Consider the following 22,615-nt stretch of genomic DNA (forward strand, 5'->3'; position numbering starts at 1 on the left):
TTTTTGTAGAGACAGAAAGAAAAAATGAGAAGAAGTTTGTATTTATTGTTGGAAAGAAAGAGAGAGGGCTTACGTGGAGTAGGACGTCCACCGTCTTTTGCTGGGCGTCACTGCCGCCTCTCATGAAACCGACGTTAATCCGGCGGTCACGTTTGACTTGCAATTTAGAACTGTTTGGTTTAAATCTTAGCATTTAATGGATCAATCCAAAATACTAATATAGATTAGCTATTTCGTTTTCTATGTTGAATTGAATAAAATATAGATTAAATTATGATTATCTAAATTATCCAAATAAATATATATTTTTATTTTTATTTTTCTCTAGATTATACTTAGGAGTTCAAGCCCAGTTTGAGCTCAACTAAATTAAATATTTATTAACTCGATTCGAACTCTCGAACAATTTTATAAATTTGAGTTCGAGCTCGATTCTATTATTAACTACTCGACTCAAATTTTTTGAATAAAATTAAATTTTCAAACATTTATGTAGAAAAAGTATTTATTTAAAATTTTATGTTTTAATATTAATATATATATATATATTATTTATTATCAAATTCTAAAAAGTTCGACTCGAAATTGATCAAAGTTAAACTCAAGTCAAACTTTAACCGAGCTCGCGAGTGATTCACGAGCAACTTGACGTCCTAATTTTATCTCACTACAAAACAAAAATTTTACCCAAGCAATTTTTTATTATAATTTCTATTTAATTAAAATTATTTCACTAATTAAATTTCATTTAAAAAAAATTAATTTATTGACTATATTCTTTTATAATTATAGTTATAATAAAATAATATTATTAAAAAGTTTTAAATTTAACAATATTTTTTTTTTGTTATTGAATCAATTGGTTTATAAAAATTATAAATAAAAAAAATAAGTGATTGAGATATATAAAAATGTTAAACTTAAACTATATTCAATCTGTAATAATTAATATAATAATTTAAATTACTCATTTGATAACTATAATTTGAACTATATTGATTTATTTATTGGCTCACCTTTAATGCCAAGCTATATCAAAATTTTATGCTAAACATTTAAATTATTCTTTTTTAAATCAATGAGGCCCTTTGTTCCATTTGAATTGGGTTATTCAAACATCATCTCACTTTTCATTTCTTAATTATATTACTTAATTTAATAATTAAAATATTATATATTTTAAGTATTCTTAACAATATATATATATATATATATATATATATATATATATATATATATATACCATGTTTTATTTTTGCTGCAAACAAAATATATTTTATAAGAAACGGAATATAAGAAATTCCGAATTCAGATCGCATCAGTGTAGCAGCTGTAGCTAGACTATACTTGAGCATAGGGCCGTAGGACCGAATAAAATAAATTAATGAGGAAGGCCCATTGTCTTTATTTGCCATTTAAGTGAAGGCCCATTACCATTTATTTGATGTGAAATGTGCCAGAAAAAAAAAAAACAGATAAAATTTGGGTTGGATGGTCTTGGCATGTAAATTAGGGCTTGTTTGATCTGGTGTTAATTAAAAGAAAAAAATTATTATTTTTGGGAGACAGAGGTTTGATAAAAATAGCAATTTGTTTGAATAAAATGACATTCATATTTCAAATTATAAAAATTAAAATAATTATATTTTTATATTTTAGTTGATGATTGTAATATTTAGATGGAAGTTAATATTTATTTAATAATAGCTTAAGGATGACAATTTTTTTGGGTCAAATGCTCTAAAATTTATTTATTTTTGTTGGAAAATAATATTAATATTCACTGTTTTTCTTTAACTATTTATTATGTTTCTGTGTTATTCTTATCAATCTTCACAAATATAAATAAGGATAATGTTGAAATAGAGAGAAAAAATATAAATATTAAGTTAAATTTATAAAAAAAAGTTAATAAAACAATAATAATTATTATAATATTATTAAAATATTTTAAATATATTGTTGCATATTATAAACAAATAATAGATAATTTGAAAAGGAAACAATTGTTGGGATAATTTAAAAAGTTGTCCCACAAAAAAGTGTATGCCTAGGAAGGAAAAGTTGGCAACACCAAAAAGCTTTCTCTTAAACTATAAGAGGAGAACATTTATTGAACATGTTGAATTACTCATACAATATTTGTAATAAAGACAAATCTATGTTAAAAAATGTGTAAAGTTTCTAATTTTTTTAAACCTTTTTAACTATATATTTCTCTAATTTCAAAAATAGACAAAAATATACATTATTGATCTACCCGTTTTATTCATAATTTCTCAAAAAAATTCAAACTCACCACAATTTATTTTTAAATCCACCGTAACTTCAAATCTTAGATTCGCCACTAGACAAGAAAATAGAAATATAAAGGTGAAAAAAACTCATTATAGTTGAATAAAACTTTCATCTCAATTAAAAACATTTGTGACAAGTTGAAAATGAGTGTGTGCAGAATATAACACGACATAACTGGAAGTGATAGCAAAACAGAGAAAAACTATAAAAAGAATTGATGCCAATAAAACAATCATCTTAATTTATGAAATAAAAAAACAAAATAACTAACTATAAAGAAAATCTCACTAACAAAAACTTTAACCTATTACTTATAAAATAAACCATATGACATCACTTGGTAAATAACTATCTAAAACAACAACTTAAAATAACATTTTTTTTTTCTTAGAGAAAGGGTCAATAATGAAATAGATGTGGATGGAAAGAAATACTCAACAAAGAGAAAAACATCTATTTTGAAATTTGTATTATGACAAAGAACCAGAAGAAAACAAACTAAGAAATTTAATTTAATTTAATTTATTATTCTAACTTATCCTAAAAGTAAACAAAATAAAGAAGAAGTGATTTATAAATGTCAAATGACTTTTTCATAAAAAGTTACCCCCAATAAAAAATTGTTTCACTTTGGCCATACTAAAAAATGTGACAAAATTATGTTGTTTGGTTGCTCATGAGATATTATTTGCTTAATGATATGAGTAGGTGCTATTTTTTAATTTTATTTTTGCTCTGTTAATTTATTGTTAAAGTGGATTAGAAATGTGACATGTTTTTTTAAATGTTCAAACTCATAAACTTGTGATAATGAGCCTCAAATGTGATGAAGACTATATTCAAACATTTTTTTATATAATATTTGAAACTTGAATTTAGAGAATTCGATATTCGAATCTGAAATCATTTATCAAGTGAGATTTTTTTTAATATATAAATATATTAAAAAGATATTTTTGTTTTTTTTTTTTGTTAAGGGTACCCTCCAAGGCCGCTGCTAACTTACCATAATATTGTGGTCCTATAGAGATGGGTTAAATTAAATAAATTACTAACAAACAATAATAATTGTAGCTGCAAATAAAATATATATTAAATTATAAGAAAAAACAGAGGAGAAAAGTTATTAGGGATAGAGACAAAACAAAAGAACAGAGGATAAAACACATGAATGTGAGTTTTGGGGTCTACATAAAACTGAAATTCATACAATTCAAATTCAAAATCAAATTATTTCTCTTATCAACTCAAAAGGGCCAGACAAATTCATCTGCCCCTCCCCAATCTTATCAATTTCCCATATATATATATATATATATATATATATATATATATATATATATATATTATTTGAAAAAAAGAGCAAATAAACCCACAATAAGTTCCTCAATCTTATTTGTTAACAAGATTTAAGCTGATTAAGATTCTAATAGAATTATAGTTAATAATAGATCAGACAACAAAACAAAGACAATTAATATTATCTAAGATTGTCCCATAAAAATTAATTAGGGTTTGTCATTATTAGTATTGGAAAAAAAGAAAAAAGAAAAATAAACCCTGAAAATGTGGTGGACCAGTTAATGTTTTTTTTGGAAGATTGCAAGCTCTATTTTCAGTGCATGGTTGCCAGCCCATGGCCCATGGACCCTTACCAAGTCTTGTCTACTCTTTTCTATCTCTCACACACACACACACACATATACCATGGGCTAGTTTGACAATATAAAATAAATTGTAATAACAAGTTGAATCAATCATGTCTAACCCTTTTTTTTATTAAATAAATTGAATTTTATCAAATAATGCAGAATAAACCGAATTGAATTTATTTTTTCTAAAAAAAAAAATCAATCTTTGAAGGAGGCATCCCTCCCAAGTCCCAACTTCAATCATTTTGAAAAGAAAATTAGCAATGGTCGGTTTGTGGCATTAGACAGCTTTTAATTAGTTTTTATTTTTGTTAATAAATCGTTTTATTATATTTAAAATTTGTATGCACTCACTGTAAAAAGCATTTCGCCAGTACTAAATCAACATGATTGTTATACATTACTTTTTTTTGAATTTCAAGAATTTTGAATTATAGGAACTATAACAATAAATAATCTGAAACTGGAATCCAAAATGTGGGTCACAATTTTTATATTTTTTTTATTTGAATTCGTTGAGTTATTTGAGATTAAAATTTAATAACCCATTGAATATTTGATTCATCCATTAATCAATCTGTGCACTTTCTTCTTGATAGACTCTGCCAAAAATGAAGGAAACAGAATATCCATGAATATGACAGCAAATTCAAAATAAAAAACTCAAATCCATAAACACACTCATAGACAAATTGAGTCTTAATGATCATAGAAATAATAATAAGAAGAATAATCAACATGAGGAATCAATAGCAAGAATCTCTCTTCTTCAATGGTGAGCTTAATTTTGGGTTGGGGAAGAACCAAAGAAACATTCAATGGGGATTGGTTTTGAATGTACAAGGGGGAGCGAAAGATCATGATTTCATGATTCATGATCGATGATGGTGATGATGATGATAATGATATGGTCTCATCATTTTCCTGCAGCGGCGGCTTTCTTAATCTGAGCTTCTTCCATCAATTTCCTGACCAGCTTTTCCTCAGCGTCCCTCATGAACTTGAACTTTGGAGGGGGTGAACATCTCACCCTGTTCATCACTTCTTCTTCAACCTCTGTAAAATGCTCAAAAAGGGGATTCATATTATATCCATGGTGATGATGATTATGGGTTTTCAGTACTGGTGAACCCAACGGAGAAAGGAAAGGGGCATCGCTCATGCTTCTTGTTCTTGATTTCCTATCATCATAATCATCATTTGATTCCACTAATTCATCCTTTGTCTCCTCCTTAATTGTAAACAAAAACCTAGGTGGCCCACACATATTATACATCCTCATTATCTCACACTCTGCACCTTCTTCCCCATTCCCCATTTTCACCACTCCTCTAATTCCCAATTCAAGGTCCCCTTCATGTTCAACAATGGCGTCTGTAGACGAAATCTGATCAGTCACCTCATCACCAATACTACTACTCTCAATGCATCTGCTTAAAGGTAAAGAACGTCCACAAAACAAATGCGATGGTTTTTTACCAACGTCACTTTGGCTACTACTGTAATGGTCTTCTGTAATTCTACTCGAGATTCTCTTCTTCCACCATAAAAGGTAGTAAAGCTCTGCAACAAGCCCTAAAAGCATACACCCAAATGCGAAACTTAATCCAATTCCCAGAAAACTGAAAGATGTCATTCTCTCTATACAAGGAAAATCGTTCACAGAGGCTTAAAAGCTGAAGGGTATTGGAGATTCAATAGGATAGAGTTCCATAACAGATGAAATGAAGGTCCGTTGATAAATACAGTAAAATACAGAACGATGCTAACCTCTTACAGAAGAGAAACGGCTCCATGGAAATTGATTTACCAATCAAAATCCTTTCTTTCTTCCATGGGTGCTCTTCTTTTTACTGTAGCAATTCTCAGACTGGACTGCAAACAGAAATTCACGAGACCCTCTCGAAGAAGACGAAGAAAGAACAAACAAACTCAGACTCTCTCTCTCTCTCTCTCACACACACACACACCAACGGGTTTCATAAAGCAGCACTGATGTGTCGTCTCCAACCAGATTTTCATCTACCATATATTATTTTTCCATTTTTTTGTTTGTTTTTGTATAACAGATTGCTTTAATTTGATTTTAATTATATTTCATTTTTACAGTTTCATATCTTATGTAAGTCTCATTTAATTAAATTATTTATTGAATATTTTTTTTTAAATTTTTTATAAGTTATAACAATTCAGTAATTTGAATTTTGATGCATATTATTTGACAAATAGAATAACAATTTATATCAATATTTGGTAGGGACTGAACAATAATTGAATTCAGACCACTCACCATTTGTTTTTTTTTTTTTTAATTAATGAGCTTTATATTAATTAATTATAATATAATTTAATTTAATTTAATTTGAAATAAAACTTTTAAAAATATAATTGCTTCAAATAGTCACATTCTTAGCCATATCTGATTGTGCATTATTAGACTTCTCTTATCTATTTGAGATAAGCTCGTTTTTTAGTTTTTTTTTTTAATTGGTCATGTTAAGATATTCTTATAATTATCTCTTTTTGAAGAAATTAATGAGGGTGAGTTTATGTTATTTTCTTAAAATTTCAAAAAAAAATAGAAAAAAAAGAGAATATTTCTTTAATTGGGATGTTGGTTTTCATTTTGATGTGAAACCAAATTTGGATTTTTTTTATAGTTCTTTGTATTCTTGTTTGAAATGACATTTTTTAAGGGTCTAAATAATTAAAAGAATTTATGATGAAAATAGTGTAAGGTTATAAAAGATTATGTGTGGAGACTTGGATATCTATTTTCAAGGAAAAAAACCAATGAGATTTCTATGTTATTCTACTACCTTTTATCACATGTGCCCGAGTCATCAACTAACAAAAAAAGTGCTAAATAGGCTACTATTCATAACAAAACAACAAACTCTAAAATTAATTGCCCAAAGTACATCGACCAAGATTAATTAAACCACCGACCGCAAAAGATTATATCAAAATATTAGACACTATCATATAATATTGTTCTTCTTAACAAACAGTATTGAGACATTTTTATTCAGAAAACATAGAAGAAAACATGCATAATACAGGTTTGGTAACCAAACCTGATACTGATCAAAACATTCAAAAACAGGGAATGCAACTTAATCTACTTCCTCAATCTTCGGTCCAGGGCCACTTCCACCACCACCACGGCTAGCACCAGGACCATCACCTTCATCCATGGGGACTCCATCGGGTGCACCACCTTCCTGATACATCTTGGCTATAATAGGATTGCATACACCTTCCAGCTCTTTCAATTTATCCTCAAACTCCTCAATCTCAGCCAGCTGATTCCCTTCCAACCAGGAAATAGCACCTTCTATAGCTTCCTCGATCTTCTTCTTATCAGCCTGGCCTAGCTTCCCGCTTATCTTCTCATCTTTAATCGTGTTCCTCATGTTATACGCATAATTCTCCAAGCCATTCTTCGCTTCCACCTTCTTCTTGTGCTCTTCATCTTCCGCCTTGTACTTCTCAGCCTCACCCACCATCTTCTCTATCTCCTCCTTGGACAACCGGCCTTTATCGTTTGTAATCGTGATCTTGTTCTTCTGTCCTGTCGTCTTGTCCTCCGCCGACACGTTCAGGATACCGTTAGCGTCTATGTCGAAGCAAACGGTTATTTGAGGTACCCCTCTTGGGGCAGGTGGGATACCGCTCAGCTCGAATTTCCCCAGCAAATTGTTGTCTCTTGTCCTTGTCCTCTCTCCTTCGTAAACCTGAATCAACACTCCAGGTTGGTTATCAGAGTATGTGGAGAACACTTGCTCCTTCTTCGTTGGAATCGTTGTGTTACGAGGAATCAGAACTGTCATGACTCCACCTGCGGTTTCAAGGCCGAGGGAGAGTGGTGTTACATCCAATAAGAGCAAGTCTTGAACTTTCGCGTTGCCTTCTCCACTCAGAATAGCGGCTTGAACCGCGGCTCCATAGGCGACGGCCTCGTCGGGGTTGATGCTCTTGCAGAGCTCTTTTCCATTGAAGAAATCTTGCAGAAGTTGCTGCACTTTTGGAATACGGGTCGAGCCACCGACAAGAACAACTTCATGGACGTTGCTCTTGTCCATCTTTGCATCCCTCAAACATTTCTCCACTGGCTCCATACATTTTCTAAATAAATCCATGTTCAGCTCCTCGAATCTTGCCCGGGTGATCGTGGTGTAGAAATCGATTCCCTCGAACAAGGAATCGATCTCCAGTGTAGTTTGTGCGGTCGAAGAAAGAGTCCTCTTTGCTCTCTCACAGGCGGTTCTCAATCTCCTCAAAGCTCTTGGATTTCCACTAATATCCTTCTTGTGCTTCCTCTTGAATTCCTGAACGAAGTGATTTACCAATCTATTATCGAAATCTTCACCTCCCAAATGGGTGTCTCCAGCTGTGGATTTAACCTCGAATATACCCTCTTCAATCGTGAGAAGAGAAACGTCGAAAGTCCCACCCCCGAGATCAAAGATCAGAATGTTCTTCTCCCCAGAACTGCTCGCTTTCTTGTCGAGACCGTATGCAATAGCTGCTGCTGTCGGCTCGTTGATTATACGCATAACATTGAGTCCCGAGATTACGCCAGCATCCTTAGTCGCTTGCCTCTGGGAATCATTGAAATAAGCAGGGACAGTAACGACTGCATTCTTGATCGTTGTACCTAGATACGCCTCTGCAACTTCCTTCATCTTCACGAGCACCATTGAAGAGATTTCTTCAGCAGAAAACTGTTTATCCTCTCCTTTGTAAGAGACAACAATCATTGGCTTATCACCTGGACCAGCTACAACTTTAAATGGCCAATGTTTCATGTCATCTTGCACTGACGGATCACTAAACCTTCTCCCTATTAAACGCTTAGCATCTGAAAACAAAAAAACATATATTCGGTTTTGACTTTTGATTCTATTTCATATCATACGGTACTTTAATGTAAACAAATAACAGTAAAGGTAGAAGAACTTACCGAAAACAGTATTGGTCGGATTCATGGCGACTTGATTCTTAGCAGCATCGCCAATCAAACGTTCAGTATCAGTAAATGCAACATAAGAAGGGGTCGTCCTGTTGCCCTGATCGTTTGCGATGATCTCGACACGATCATGCTGCCAGATACCGACACAGGAGTATGTCGTTCCGAGATCGATTCCAATAGCAGGTCCTTCGCCTTTTCCAGACATGTTTTTCTTCCTCACGAACAAAACAAAACAGTAGATCAATTGAACAATCACTTTAGATAACGTTAGAATAGATTGAATTTAGACAGATGAAGATGGATGAGATGGGACGATGATGTTATAAAGAGAGAGGGCGGGTGAGTCGAGAAGGATCTAGCGGTGACACGATGAGGACGAAGAAGCGGCTATATTTGTTCATTTACTAATTCCCGCCAGCAAGAATGCACGAGTTTCTTCCAGAATTTTCCTATCTCTACATGTGGAATGATCTTGACCGTCTGATTTCAACTTAACTGCCCTGTTTATCTTCTTTTACTTCCTTTTTAAATCTATTTTCTTTTTATAACCGACAACAAATTATTATAATAAAAATAATTAAAACTCTAGTAGTGTCTTTAAAGTGATAATTCTTTGAAGAATTTGTATTTTATGGAGGTTATTATTATTTAATCTCATTTTGTAAGTTTGAATATCATGTTATAAGGTAGACAACAAGATAATTATGAAAAAATGAATAGATAAAATTATTTATCGATAAAAAAGTTGTATTAAAAACTGAATCGAACAAAATTTGTTTCGTTATTATTTATTTTTATTGAAAATATTTTAACCCGTTAAAATAAAGTATGACTATACTATGAGTTTAAAAAAATGGGGAAACTATGAAAATATGATTTAAAATTATAAATGTTTGAATTTTCTGAATTATTGAAAACAAATTTTTCTTTTTAACTTTAAATTCACAATCATCATCCAATTTGATCTATCTTAGTATGAGTTTAATAGTTAGTATCCAACCAAATTTGAATTCATCCAATTGGAGTTAACCAAATTTATATTTTAAATCAATTCAAATTAAAATATATAATTATATTACTAATAATATCATTCATTACATTCATCTCCTCTCTACTATATTTTCAAATATGATAATTCAGGCAAGCCTGGGTTGCAAAACCCTAAGTGCGCAAATCAAATAATCCCTGGGCTGCCCTATTTGTTTTTCCTGAAGGAAAACAGAACAAAGCCCACTAATTGGGTCAACTCATATAACTTGGGCTATGATATCTCAACTGGTTTAGTTTCTTACAAAATTATAGAGCTCACATTAAATTTAAAAGTCCATTAAAATTCAATCAACCCAATTAAGGTTTGGGTTGAATTATCAACCCCGAAAGTTTAACATCATGTTTGCAATTAAGGTTTAGGGGCTCATGAATTAGTGAAAATCTTTGCATTTATAAGTTTTACATGGAGAAAATAAATCAGTTACAATTCAAATTACAACAGAAGCTACATAAAAGACAAAATGAAATCATAAAGAAAACATATATAGATGAGCATAATGAATCAAGATTATGATCCTAGACAACAAGATCAGTGAAATGAAAGGGCACTGGCTCATAAGATCAAGTTCTTGAAAGAACCCAACTCAATATGGATATATATGACTAAACAAAACTAATCTCTCTAATATATATTCCCATATATAATTAAACATGTTGCAAAGATGATAATCCATGTTTTGTTATTTAACATGTAATATTCACTTAAATTCATAGTTTTTTTTTTCTTTATCTCATCTCATGGGTGTTCATTACTTGTTTTTTTTTTAGAAAATAAAAAAAATAATAGAGTAGTAGGTAATATATTATCAATATATATTAAGGTATAGAGATAAAGGTCAAGTTGTGGACAAGAGGTGGAAAAGGGATGAGACAAAGTTGATCATGAGTTTGACTCAATCTCAAAGAAAAAAAAGAGACGAGAAGCCGCAGATTACTTTGAATATAGATATTATAATTTGAGATCTAAGGATTGGAGAAATATTTTATAAATTGGGGACTTTTAAAATTTTCATTTAGTTAGGTTCTTAACCTCAAACTCCTTAATTGGACTCCACTCCACTTGCTTTGCTAGCTGTTGATAACATCTTTTTAGGTCTAGCCACTTATAATAATATGCATGCAGCTAGCCTAGCAGATCATAGCCGCCTTCCCATTTTATACTTTAACTTTCTCCAGTACTCATAATATATAAAGGCATATATATATATACATCATTATCTTTCTTATAATTAGCTTCTTAATTCATGCACCATAAATTAATATATATATGTCCCATGCGTTGCATTGGGTTAGTTAATTAAAATACCATCCTTATCTAAATTTAACAAAATAATAACACCATTCTTTCTATTCTTCACCATATATATGTCCATATGGATTATATAGTTGTGTTTTATAGCTTAATATAAGTTGAGAATCTTGTTTTTATTAACTCTGATATAAATTATAATGATCGATTCAACCATTATATGCTTATATATGGTTGAAAGTATTTAATAAAGTGAACATTCAATGGCAGTCCAAGAAAAATTAAATTTGTATCGACCGCGTGTCAACATTAATATTCAAACCATATTACAATGTAAGTTAGTTTTAACCATGATTTGTCAAAAAAAATAAGTCCACCGAAATTCGTCAAACAAATTAAATTGATTTGTCACTAGTCAGGATTATGGAGGTGATCATGAGATCAGATGGTGGAAAATAGTCAGGTCAAGCAATGGTTTCCTTTACGGGTAGACTATTAATAATGACTAGAGATACATATAATTAATCTATGTTCCTCATAAATACATGCAAATATTAAAGCCTAATTAAAATGATTTATTAAGTATAAAAATTATGGGCTTATTTAGATATTTAAAATAAATATGGGGATATATTTGTGTAAAAGCAAAAATACCATTTATTATTTTGTTCATGGGTCGAATAGTAAATGAGTATATTAGGGTTAGATTCCTGACCCATATAAATAACCTACCTATTATGTTTCTCTTATTAGACTAAATGTGGAAGACTTGTTCTTTCTCAAGAATTATTAAAGACTATCGATAGAGGGTTGGAAGGCCTAAACTCAAACACATCACACATTCTGATTCAGGTCCAGATCTAGATTTGGGAGATCCAAGATCGAGAGAAGTTCCAAAAAATAATTAAAGAATCTAATAGGGCGGCTTCACTTCAAAAACAATGAACTTAAAAGTGATGTTAATACATTTAAACAGGTACAACTATATATTTTTATTAATTTAAATAAAATTATTAAATATTTTTAATACAACATACAAGTAAATTAAAAATAATATTTTTTTGAATTAGGCCCCAAATTTCGACCAAGATTAAGTAACAAACTCTGATGGACATAAAATAATTTTTAACAAATATTTATGCTGATTTTATATTGTTAATGTGAATTGTGGGTACGCATGAAGTAGAAGGAAATTAATCATTTTCCAATGGCTACCAAATCGATAAATTTAATTGAGTTTCAATCGAATTAAAATTACTAACTTTTTTCTAAACTCATGAAATAATCCAGATTTTATCTTGCTAATTAAGGTTATCAATAGGATCTAATCTTAATTATATGTTTTCCACGTTGATAGAAAAACAAATTTATAAAGTGAAATGGAAAGGATTAATAATGTAACCTTTAATTGTGTAACACATGACCCAATCAATATCGTTAAAGTTTCATAACATTCTAAATACTAGTTATCTTAGAATAGTGTTTTGGTAAAGAAGATTACTAATTGTTTTTTCATTACAAACATATGAAACATTTACTTATCATAATCTTTTTTTTTTTTTCTTCGTAAACCTATATTTTTTTTCAAAATTCTCCACGACTAATACTCTAATTAAAGTACAATATGTAACGGATATCTACTAGGTCCAAAATTGCAGAATAATTTAGTTAAACTATATATTAATCGATCCTTATCTTTTATTTAGTCAAGTTCAAATTTGTGTATCTATAAATTTGCTTTGTATATTATTGTTTGATGGATTAAAAAATACCAAACATATAACCACTTATTTTATATTTTTTTTATACTTAAACCTCCTTACAATTTTTCATTTTATTTTCAAAATTCAATTTAAGTCTGTGTATTACTTTTTAATATTTATTCGAATTCAATTTAAACTGATTAGTCAAAAAAAAAAAAAAATGAATTGCACATAAAGTTCTAACCCTAGTAAAAAGGACTCAACAAGCTGACTCTAATCTCCAAAGTCGGCTATGTCAACAATCTTATTAGAGATAAAAGACAGGCATTAAAAAATATATATGTTTATTTTAAAGTTTAAACACTTGCCCTATATTATTAAGTTTATAATAATATATATAATTAATTAAGTTCAGTTATTTTTAATGTTAAAATATTATTTTAAAAAATATTAAAAATAAATAAAAGTAATATATATATAACAATGTTACTTAAGTGTACGGTTGATGATTTAATTATTTTTGTAACAAAACACTTAAGTAACATTGTTAATCTTGTTCTTTTCTTAGATTAAGACAAAAATAAAATGAAGTGAAAATGAATAAAATTTGATCATTTTAGTTATATCTGAAGGGGTGATTTTTAACTCTTTACAAATAATCTTTTTTGAGATTAAATATGTCTCTACATTCATTAATTTTAAGATTATATTATTTTTGTTGCAAGTGTTTTTATTTAATTATTTTTTTTAATGATGAAGAACTTATAATTAACCTGACATAATTGAAGGATAATGCAACATATTTATTTGCATATAAATGCCCCCACCTTAGGGAGTCCTTTATACAAAATAAATAAAAATTCCTAAGATTTAAACAGTACTAAACTTATAATTACTATGCTAATAAAAGAGATAACCAACTTAATGGTTAAGAGACGGAGATAGAAACACCAAATTTTTTCATGCGATTCTTAACACGCAAATAAAAAATAATGTGATTAATTTGATCTCGATTGGGGAGAAAGTTCATAATAGTGAACTAAAAAGTGTATTGTCAAAATCTATAAGGGTTTATTTGAAGAGTCATTTAAGGTCAGACCTAAATTTAATGATATTACTTTTGATTCAATAAGTACAATACAAAAAGATATGTTGGAGGCTCGTTTTTCGTTGAAGAAGGTTGATGAACCATTAATGGATGTAGACATGATAAAGCGCCAGAATGCGACGGGTTTACTTTGCCTTGTTTTAAAAAAGCGTGACATTTTCTTAAGACTGGAATTATGGAAATAATTGATCATTTTTATCGTTCTTCATCATTTGACAAGAATTAAAACTCTATTTTGATATATCTCATTCGTAAAGCTCAAAGAACTATTGATGTGAAAAACTTTAGGCTTATTAGTCTCGTTTCATCTTTCTATAAGATTGTCGCAAAACAATTTGGTCAATAGGTTGTAGAGGGTGTTAAAGACAGTCATATATAGTAATCAGATATCGTTAATCAAATGTCGTCAAATTTATAATGTTGTATTAATAGTCAATTAATTCATTGACTCAACTAATTTAAGAGGTGACAAATGTGTTTTTATCAAGTTAAACATCGAAAAAGTTTATGATTATGTCAATTGTGAGTTTTTGTTTGATGAGATAGACATAATTAGAATGTGTGCGAAATGGATTGGTTGGATTAAATCTTGTATCTCGACGGTTAAGTTTTATGTCAATGTTAATGAGAGTTCTTATGGATTTTTCGAGAGTTCCTAAGAGATCAGACATGGTGATCTACTCTCTTCTTTTTTATTTTTTATTGTTATGAAAGTCCTCTAAAAATGATGGATTTCGCAGAAAACTCGAGACTCATCCGTATAGTGAGCTTTTGGATCACATTTTTTTCGCTGACGATACGCTCTACCTGGTTCAAAATACCTACAAGAATTTTAAACACCTTCAAGATATTTTATGGTTTTTCGGTGTACATCTTTTGAGTTCAGAATTTATGGTCTTCCGTCAACATATCTTAGTATGTCATTTTATGCTAAATTACGATCCAAGATCTCTTGGGGCCGATTATCGCTAAAATGAAATGTAATTGTCTAGATAAAAAATTAAGATAATCTCGAAAGGGGTCAGTTAATCCTCATGAAGAATGTGTTGTCATTTATTCCCACATATATGATTTTTTATTCATTCTCTCCAAGAGTGTGGCGATGAAAATGGAGAGAATAATATGTACATTTCTTTGAGAATCTTCTAACTCATCGTTTTTTCATTTAGTTATTTGAGATAAGGTTAAATGTTTTAAAGATCAAGGATGTGTGATATTCGAGATCTTATTTCCTTTAATAAGGCTATTCTATCAAAATGGTGCAGTAGATAATTTGATATTGAGTCGAATAGTCTTTGATATAAGTATTGTCACAATTGGTCTAGTTGGTTCACCAAAATGTCTAATTGTTCATCGGAGTATAACATTTGGAGGGGAATTTATTCTATGTGAAAAAATTGTGAGCAATCTAGATTAATTATGGGGATGGTTCTTCGATCAATTTTTGGGACGACATTTGATGTAGTGTGAAAAGTTTAGCTACGACGTATGTTGAGGTTGCTTCCATTTTTATATGTAGAAATTCAACAGTCAATGACATGTTTGATCATCGATCTAGTGGTTTCACTAGCCAAATTAGATATAGAAGGAGATAAACATTAGAGATAATTCGTCTCATAATAGAATTTACTTTTTGTAAGGCGCAAATAAGTATCTTCGTCTGAATAAGACGTTATGCGTTGGCAAGACATAGATAGTTTCCATGTGGGAAATTGCTACAAGTTGTTCGCTAAGATGATTCTATATAACTTTTGTTGGGGGAAACTTTGAGAGTCAAAAATTCTACCCAATATCTCGTTCTTTGGATGTAGCATTTGTCACAGTGTAATTCTAACGGATAATATGTGCATGAAAAATGTTGTATTATGGTTAGTCGTATGTGTCACGATGAGGTTGAATCGATAACTCACTTATTTTTGTATTGTCGAGGAGTGACTAGTATCTTGAGTCTTTTGAGGGGTATTAATGAGATTCATTGGTTGATGCCCGAGTCCTTAGTTAGTTGCTGAGAAGTTTGAATTGATGCGACTGATATGACAGACCTACATATTTGGATTTTATCCCAATTACTCTTTGGTGGACCATCTATTTTGAGAGAAATCGTCGAACTTTCAATGATCGTAGTCGTCCAATGTGTATCATTCATAATGTTATTATTATTACATTTTTAATGATTCGGTCCGGAAAGTCGGTAGAGTCCGTCGGGAAATTAATCATTCTTCTCGAAGATTTACTAGCTCGATAACCTATTGAGTAATGTTTTTCTTTTTTATATTATTTTAATGTCATTCTTTGTGGTTGTGATTAAACGCTTTTTATCATTTTTAATATAAATTTACCTTTTTTCACAAAAATAAAATAAATAAGTAACTAACTAAACTAAAACTAGGTTAATTTTAGATTAATCTTTTATACATCTTATATTTAAAAAAAAAAAAAAAAGTTACATAGGCCCCAGAAATATCCAACTTTCGGGGTTCGGTCCCGATTCAAACTCGTGAATTAATCAAATTGAATTTTTCAAAATCTAATTTATTTGGAATAAGTAAATATGTGTTATTTGTTTGAAAATTTATGATGTAAATATAATTAAGATATTTTGAATGATGGTGATATGTTTTTCACGTGAAAAGAAAAAAAAACTAAGAAAAGCAACCTAAAAACATTATCCTTACATTAGAAAAGCAATAAGTAAAAGATTATTATTATATATATTATAAAAAATGAGTGGGTCACTTTGAGATTTGTGAGGTTAAAAAACTCCGAAAGTGGGACGCCACCGTTTGCCACTCAGATCCCAACCACGACCGGAAACTCCAACGTCATCGACCGGGCCAAAACATGACCTTTCACATTCCTAAAAGAACCACGCCGTTTGTGTGACGTGGCTTCTACAAAACAAAGGACGGATTCCATATCATTTCATTTCATTTCATTTTATCATACATCATCCTAATTCTCTATTTCTTATATATAATTAATGAACATTTTAACGATTTGTCTAATATTTATATTATAACTTAATAATATATATAACTATGGTAATTAAGCTTAACTATTTTCAATTTTTATTCTATGTAGGAATTCAAATGCCTCTCCAAATTACCTATAATGTAACAAGGAAGTTGTATGCATTCTTTTTATATATAAGATGTCAGTATGACCATTACATACATCATGGAAATTAAATTCATGATTTTTAATTTTAAGAAATATTTTGAAACTTAAATTATCTTAGTTAGTGTTAAAGGTAAATAATACTGACAAAGCAAAATTATTTTGATCCATATTTTTGTTTTGTAAAAAAGAAAAACAAGTATATATATATATATATATATATATATATATATATATATATATATATATATATATATATATATATATGAGGACCTAGATTTGTAATATTAGATACTTAGATGATGTGGTTTTTTATGAACACATTAATTCATTTCGTTTTATAACCTTGAATGAAATATTGTTATTTTTACCTTACCTTTAAATTTATATTATACTTTAATTTAATGCATTTTTAATGAAAATTGAAATGGTCATTTTTTCATCTTTTCGATATTGACTATTGTTTCTTAAAATTACTTTCTGATTGACTTTTAATCAGACGAGTATTTGATATTGAGTTATTTAGGATTTTTTTAAAATTTAAAAATTATTATTTGATTATAAAAAGATAAATTATTTTAGCTTTTAATTTGTTAAATTATTAAAAATAATTGAAAAATCTAGATCCAGATGTTTTTATACATTGATATTTAATATGCATTTTGATTTTTGAAATTTTTGTTGTTTTAGTTATCACCATTATTTTGTCAATCCAAAACCTCACATGTTTCTGGTTTATGATTGAATTAAATTGTATTTTTAAGTCTGAAATATATATATAAAGATGATAATTTTTTATAAGAGGAGTGATAGTGTATTTTTAAGTCTGAAATATATATATAAAGATGATAATTTTTTATAAGAGGAGTGATAGTGAGAGGGAATGTCACCATAGCTGGAAAAAAATAAAAGGTGAGTAGAAAAAAAAGAAAAAAAATTATAATTTTTTCAACCAAATAAATTAGGCCACGTCATTCATTCTCAAATTTTCTCCTCAATCATTTCTCTTTTTCTAATCAATTTTTATACATTTAACCATTAGTAGTTACATGTTTTTGTCAATGTGTATTATTTCATATTGTAATTATGTTATATATTTTATATATTTTAAGAGGGAACAAAAAGAGAGGGAGGCAATATGTTTGAAAATTTGATAAAGGATAAGGTGAGAAAAAATAAATAAATTATGTTATTTTTTCGATCAATCAGATTGCACCACGTCATTCTCTCCCATATTTCATCTCTCAAATTCCCTCTCACAATCATTTTTCATATTTAAAAAAAAACAAATCCGGTATAACTATGTTACTTAAAACATAAAGTATTACTAATTCGATAATACCCGTACATGCACTATCTGTATCCCACTGATGAAGTAACACCTATACACAAAAGTGAAACATGATCTCCCTTATTTATTGATTTTTTTTCTTTATACATGTGTAGCTTTCTTAATAGATACATGCAATACATGTACCGATAACATCAAACTCACCCATAAAGTATAACTACGTTACTTAAAACATAACATGAATTTTAAAAAGAATGTGTGGTTCTTGTTTTCTTTTCTTTTTTTCATATTTAATACATAAATCCAAAAGAAGCTTTTGCTACAGCAACTAGGGGAGGTGCCTAATAGTTGTAGGGCATGAACGTATGTTGGCCACCACGATATCTGTATCACGGCTCCTGTTAATTTAAGAATATTCATTAGGGTTAGTTTGATTCAATATTAATTATTTAATAATTAAATTAATATATATATATATACATATATATATATACATATATATATATACATATATATATACATATATATATATATACATATATATATACATATATATATATATATACATGTTAGTTAGTTGCTATAGAATATAAAATATATTAAAATTATTATTATATATATATATAATTATAAACAAAACAATGAAACAATTACTTTACGATAATGACCCTGATTGTTCTGATAGAAAATATTTCTTGTTGAAGTGTAGTGGTGGTCAATTTTGTCTCCATCATGGTTTTGTTTATCTTAGCAACACTAACCTTGTTTAATCGTGACTCCTCATTTATATATAATTCATTACCTAAATTTAAATGATTTTGTTTTACAGCAATTGATCTAGAGTTGTGGTGTGGGTCCTATCATTTCAACTTTTACCACAAATGATTTAATTTATTTGTTACGTCTTATTCAATTTATATCATAATCAAATGTGATCTAATTAAGTTTGTAGATTTTTTGAACGTCCATTGTAATTTGGAACAAGAGAGAATTTCTCAAATGCCTCCATTTTCAATTTAGGAATATTTCATCTAGGAATTGAAGTTGTTTGGATTGGGTGTGATATATATATTCACATAAAAAAATAAATAATAACAACTGTCACCGGCAAAACCAGATCAGTGAATCTCAATATGTCAAAAAAGAAAATCTTAAGGGAACAAGCCCAAAACCAAAATCCACCCATGGAACATGCTCATGGCCGACTCTCACGCCAACAAAAATAACCACAAATCATTCAGTGAACCGGCACAAACTAGCTAGAAACCAAAACAACAAAAACCAAAACTCTGAGACAACCCGGTTAAACACGTGTTCTAAAAAACAAAAGAGCGATGCATCCAACAGAACCAACCGTGTTGCCCATCCTAATCTCCACGAGGGTGGTCAAAAGAAGGCTCTTGAGAATTTTGTTGGACTTTTTTCTGTTGTCTATATATTTTTTCAAGTCATATCGTCCACCAAATGATAAGTGGAATTATAAATTCCACTTTGTTCAAGCCCAATATTTTTGCATTGATCCACCCATTTAGACAAAAAGTCGTTGATTATCCCTTGTATAACCCAATTAATTCTGAGATTCCTCCACAATAAACTCCAAATGGGTTCAACTTAAGGACAATGCAAAAGAATGTATGAAGTAGTGTTCACCATCTCCCGGCACAAGTGACATCGGCTTATAGGTGACTTTTATTCCCTTTTGTCTATGTATGATGAGCATTGATCCGCTAACATGTGATTTTATTCCCTGTTTTTTTAGTTTTAATGTTGTATAATGTTTTTTCTTTTAATAATGAAATTATAACCATCCATGATATGTCTTGGTTAATTTGTAATGATTTTCTATTAATCCTTGGTGCACTTATTCTTTGCGATGTTAGTCGTGGCATAATGTGAAAAAAAAGTATTCACTTTTTAAATTTTGTGTTTAAACTAGCTTGCAAAGAAAATAAAACTCGAGAAATTAAATTTGAGTTGAATGATAAGTGGAGTTGTGCCTTTTGACTTTGATAAGTTCACATTTTTTGACTAGATCTTCCTTCACCTAATCACTTTATGATTATGTTGGATTTTCTTTTGTTATTAGAAGTTTCTGTGTTACTTGTTATTAGAAGTTTTTTCTTGATACATTCACATACATTGCATTATTTATACATGTTATATCATTTTTTATCATGAAAAATGTCGATAAGCATACATATATATGGAAAACATGACCCAAAAGTAGAGCAGAAAATGGATGAAAAGATTAAAACCATAATATTTAAGAAGCTACAATTGGGGTATTGCAATTAATGCCGGACAAAAGCTTGATCAAGAACAGAGCTTAGTTTGAAGTCTTAGTGTTATAAATGGTTCATAATTGGGCTGAGTTTTGTAATAATATTAATTATTTATAAATTAAAATTTAAAAAGTATTAATTTACTCGGATTACTAAGAATGTGATTCTCTAATTAAGAAAGGTATAAAGGGTGTTCAAAGTTAAAAATAAACAATAATAAAGGAGAGAATGTTGAAAGTGCAATAGCTAAATATATAACACTAATTAAAAGTAAGAGAATATATATGCTCGACATTAATAATTTATAGGTACAAATTAATTCAAGAAACTCTAATTAAAAGTATATGCTTGACATTAATAATATTATCGATACTAATTCAAGAAATACTCTAATTAAAAGTAAGAGTATATGCTTGATATTAAAATTGTAATAGATACTATAATTGAAGGTGTTTGAATATTGAGTTATTAAACAAACACAATTATTTGATTTCACCTTTTAAAAAATGATAAACAACATAGTTTAAAATTTCTTAAGAATATTGTTTGAAATATTTGAAACTAAATATATTGTATTATAGAAAGTCAATATTGTGACAATTTTTTTCTTTTTGAATTATAAAAGTTTTCATTAATTACACAAATAAAAATTAAGAATATTGTGATTATGTAAATAGAAACCGTTAGAGGAATACTCTCTTAATATTCCAACCAAAATAAACACAAATTATTAGGAGAAATAAATAATCTTCAGCATCACGTTATTAGGGATCATAACCGTTCATCGACCCTATTTTTTCGATCATACCTAATTAACTTCTAAAAAAACCTCTATTTATTTATACTCATTCTTAAATGGATGTTTGTATATATCATAAACAAGATATAAATAAATTTAATAAAACAAAAATATTATGGTAATTAATAGAACAATATTGAAATATACTTTTTTTTTTTTTTTTTTTTTGAGAACGCTGGGTTCCGCTACTCCTATGGAGTGCGACTAATCCCCGCAGGTTAAGTACATAGCCCGCAAACATACTTAACCAATTAACCAGGCGCAGAACTTGCCGCCTGACGGGCTCGAACCCAGGACCTCATGGAGGCCTGGGGATATCCACCTCTTGTTGCCATTAGACTAGAAGAGGGGATGAAATATACTTAGATTACCAAGTTCATAACAAAGTTTACCTAAACAACCAAAATCCCACATAAATTACATGATCATGGTTTCGAAAATAACAACAAATTTTACATAACAAAATGTTTTACCATAGTTAATCCTTAAAATCAAACTTCCATTTCTTGTTTGGAGTGGAGGATTCCAGCTAATCACTCTTTTTGTCGAGCATCTATCTCCCTAACTACCATAATCAGATCTTTCTTCATATTCGTCATCTCCTCAAACTAATAAATTAATACACAACAATCAAATAAAAACATATGAAAATCAATTTGTATGAATAGCCAATAAGACAATAATCTAAACAAATAGACATATTTAGTAAATAAATTGACACACCCTTCTCATCATTTCATCAACCATGTGCATTTTTGTTTGATGGATTATTTTAATGTCTTCAAGCAGCACTAGGATGGGATTATCACGAACAAATGCTGTTGCAGCGGGAATGTCGACTTGAGGCACTTCTTTGTTGGTATTTGTGGCCTCGAGTTGGGCCATTAATTTGACAATCTGTTCGCCAGTTTTTGCAGCTTGGCCTATGTGATTTCAATGAAGGATTGCAAATTAGAGAAACAAACTCAATAAACAAAGAAAAAGGAAGATATTGAAATATGAAGGTATGGAAGATAAAAATTAATTGAGCAGAAGTTGAGAGTAACGATGAAAAATGATACGAGAAGATAGAACATTAATTAGATTATGCA

General features: G+C 29.4%; 2 protein-coding genes across 2 annotated transcripts; both read right to left on the reverse strand.

The window, feature by feature from the left end:
- Positions 1–4,598: 4,598 nt before the first annotated feature.
- LOC124926646 lies at positions 4,599–5,959 on the reverse strand. Its single transcript, XM_047466916.1, has one exon. The coding sequence runs from the start codon at positions 5,584–5,586 to the stop codon at positions 4,867–4,869; it is 720 nt and encodes a 239-aa protein (XP_047322872.1). The 5' UTR covers positions 5,587–5,959; the 3' UTR covers positions 4,599–4,866.
- A 1,081-nt stretch (positions 5,960–7,040) lies between these two features.
- Positions 7,041–9,206, reverse strand: LOC124923647 (heat shock cognate 70 kDa protein 2-like). The gene is made up of 2 exons (XM_047463609.1): positions 8,917–9,206; positions 7,041–8,814 (listed from the first exon to the last, which is right to left on the reverse strand). Exons 1-2 carry the CDS (start codon positions 9,128–9,130, stop codon positions 7,067–7,069), a joined length of 1,962 nt encoding a protein of 653 aa, XP_047319565.1. The 5' UTR covers positions 9,131–9,206; the 3' UTR covers positions 7,041–7,066.
- Between the last annotated feature and the right edge of the window lie 13,409 nt (positions 9,207–22,615).

Source organism: Impatiens glandulifera, chromosome 2, assembly GCF_907164915.1.
Source record: "Impatiens glandulifera chromosome 2, dImpGla2.1, whole genome shotgun sequence".
Classification (NCBI taxonomy): domain Eukaryota; kingdom Viridiplantae; phylum Streptophyta; class Magnoliopsida; order Ericales; family Balsaminaceae; genus Impatiens; species Impatiens glandulifera.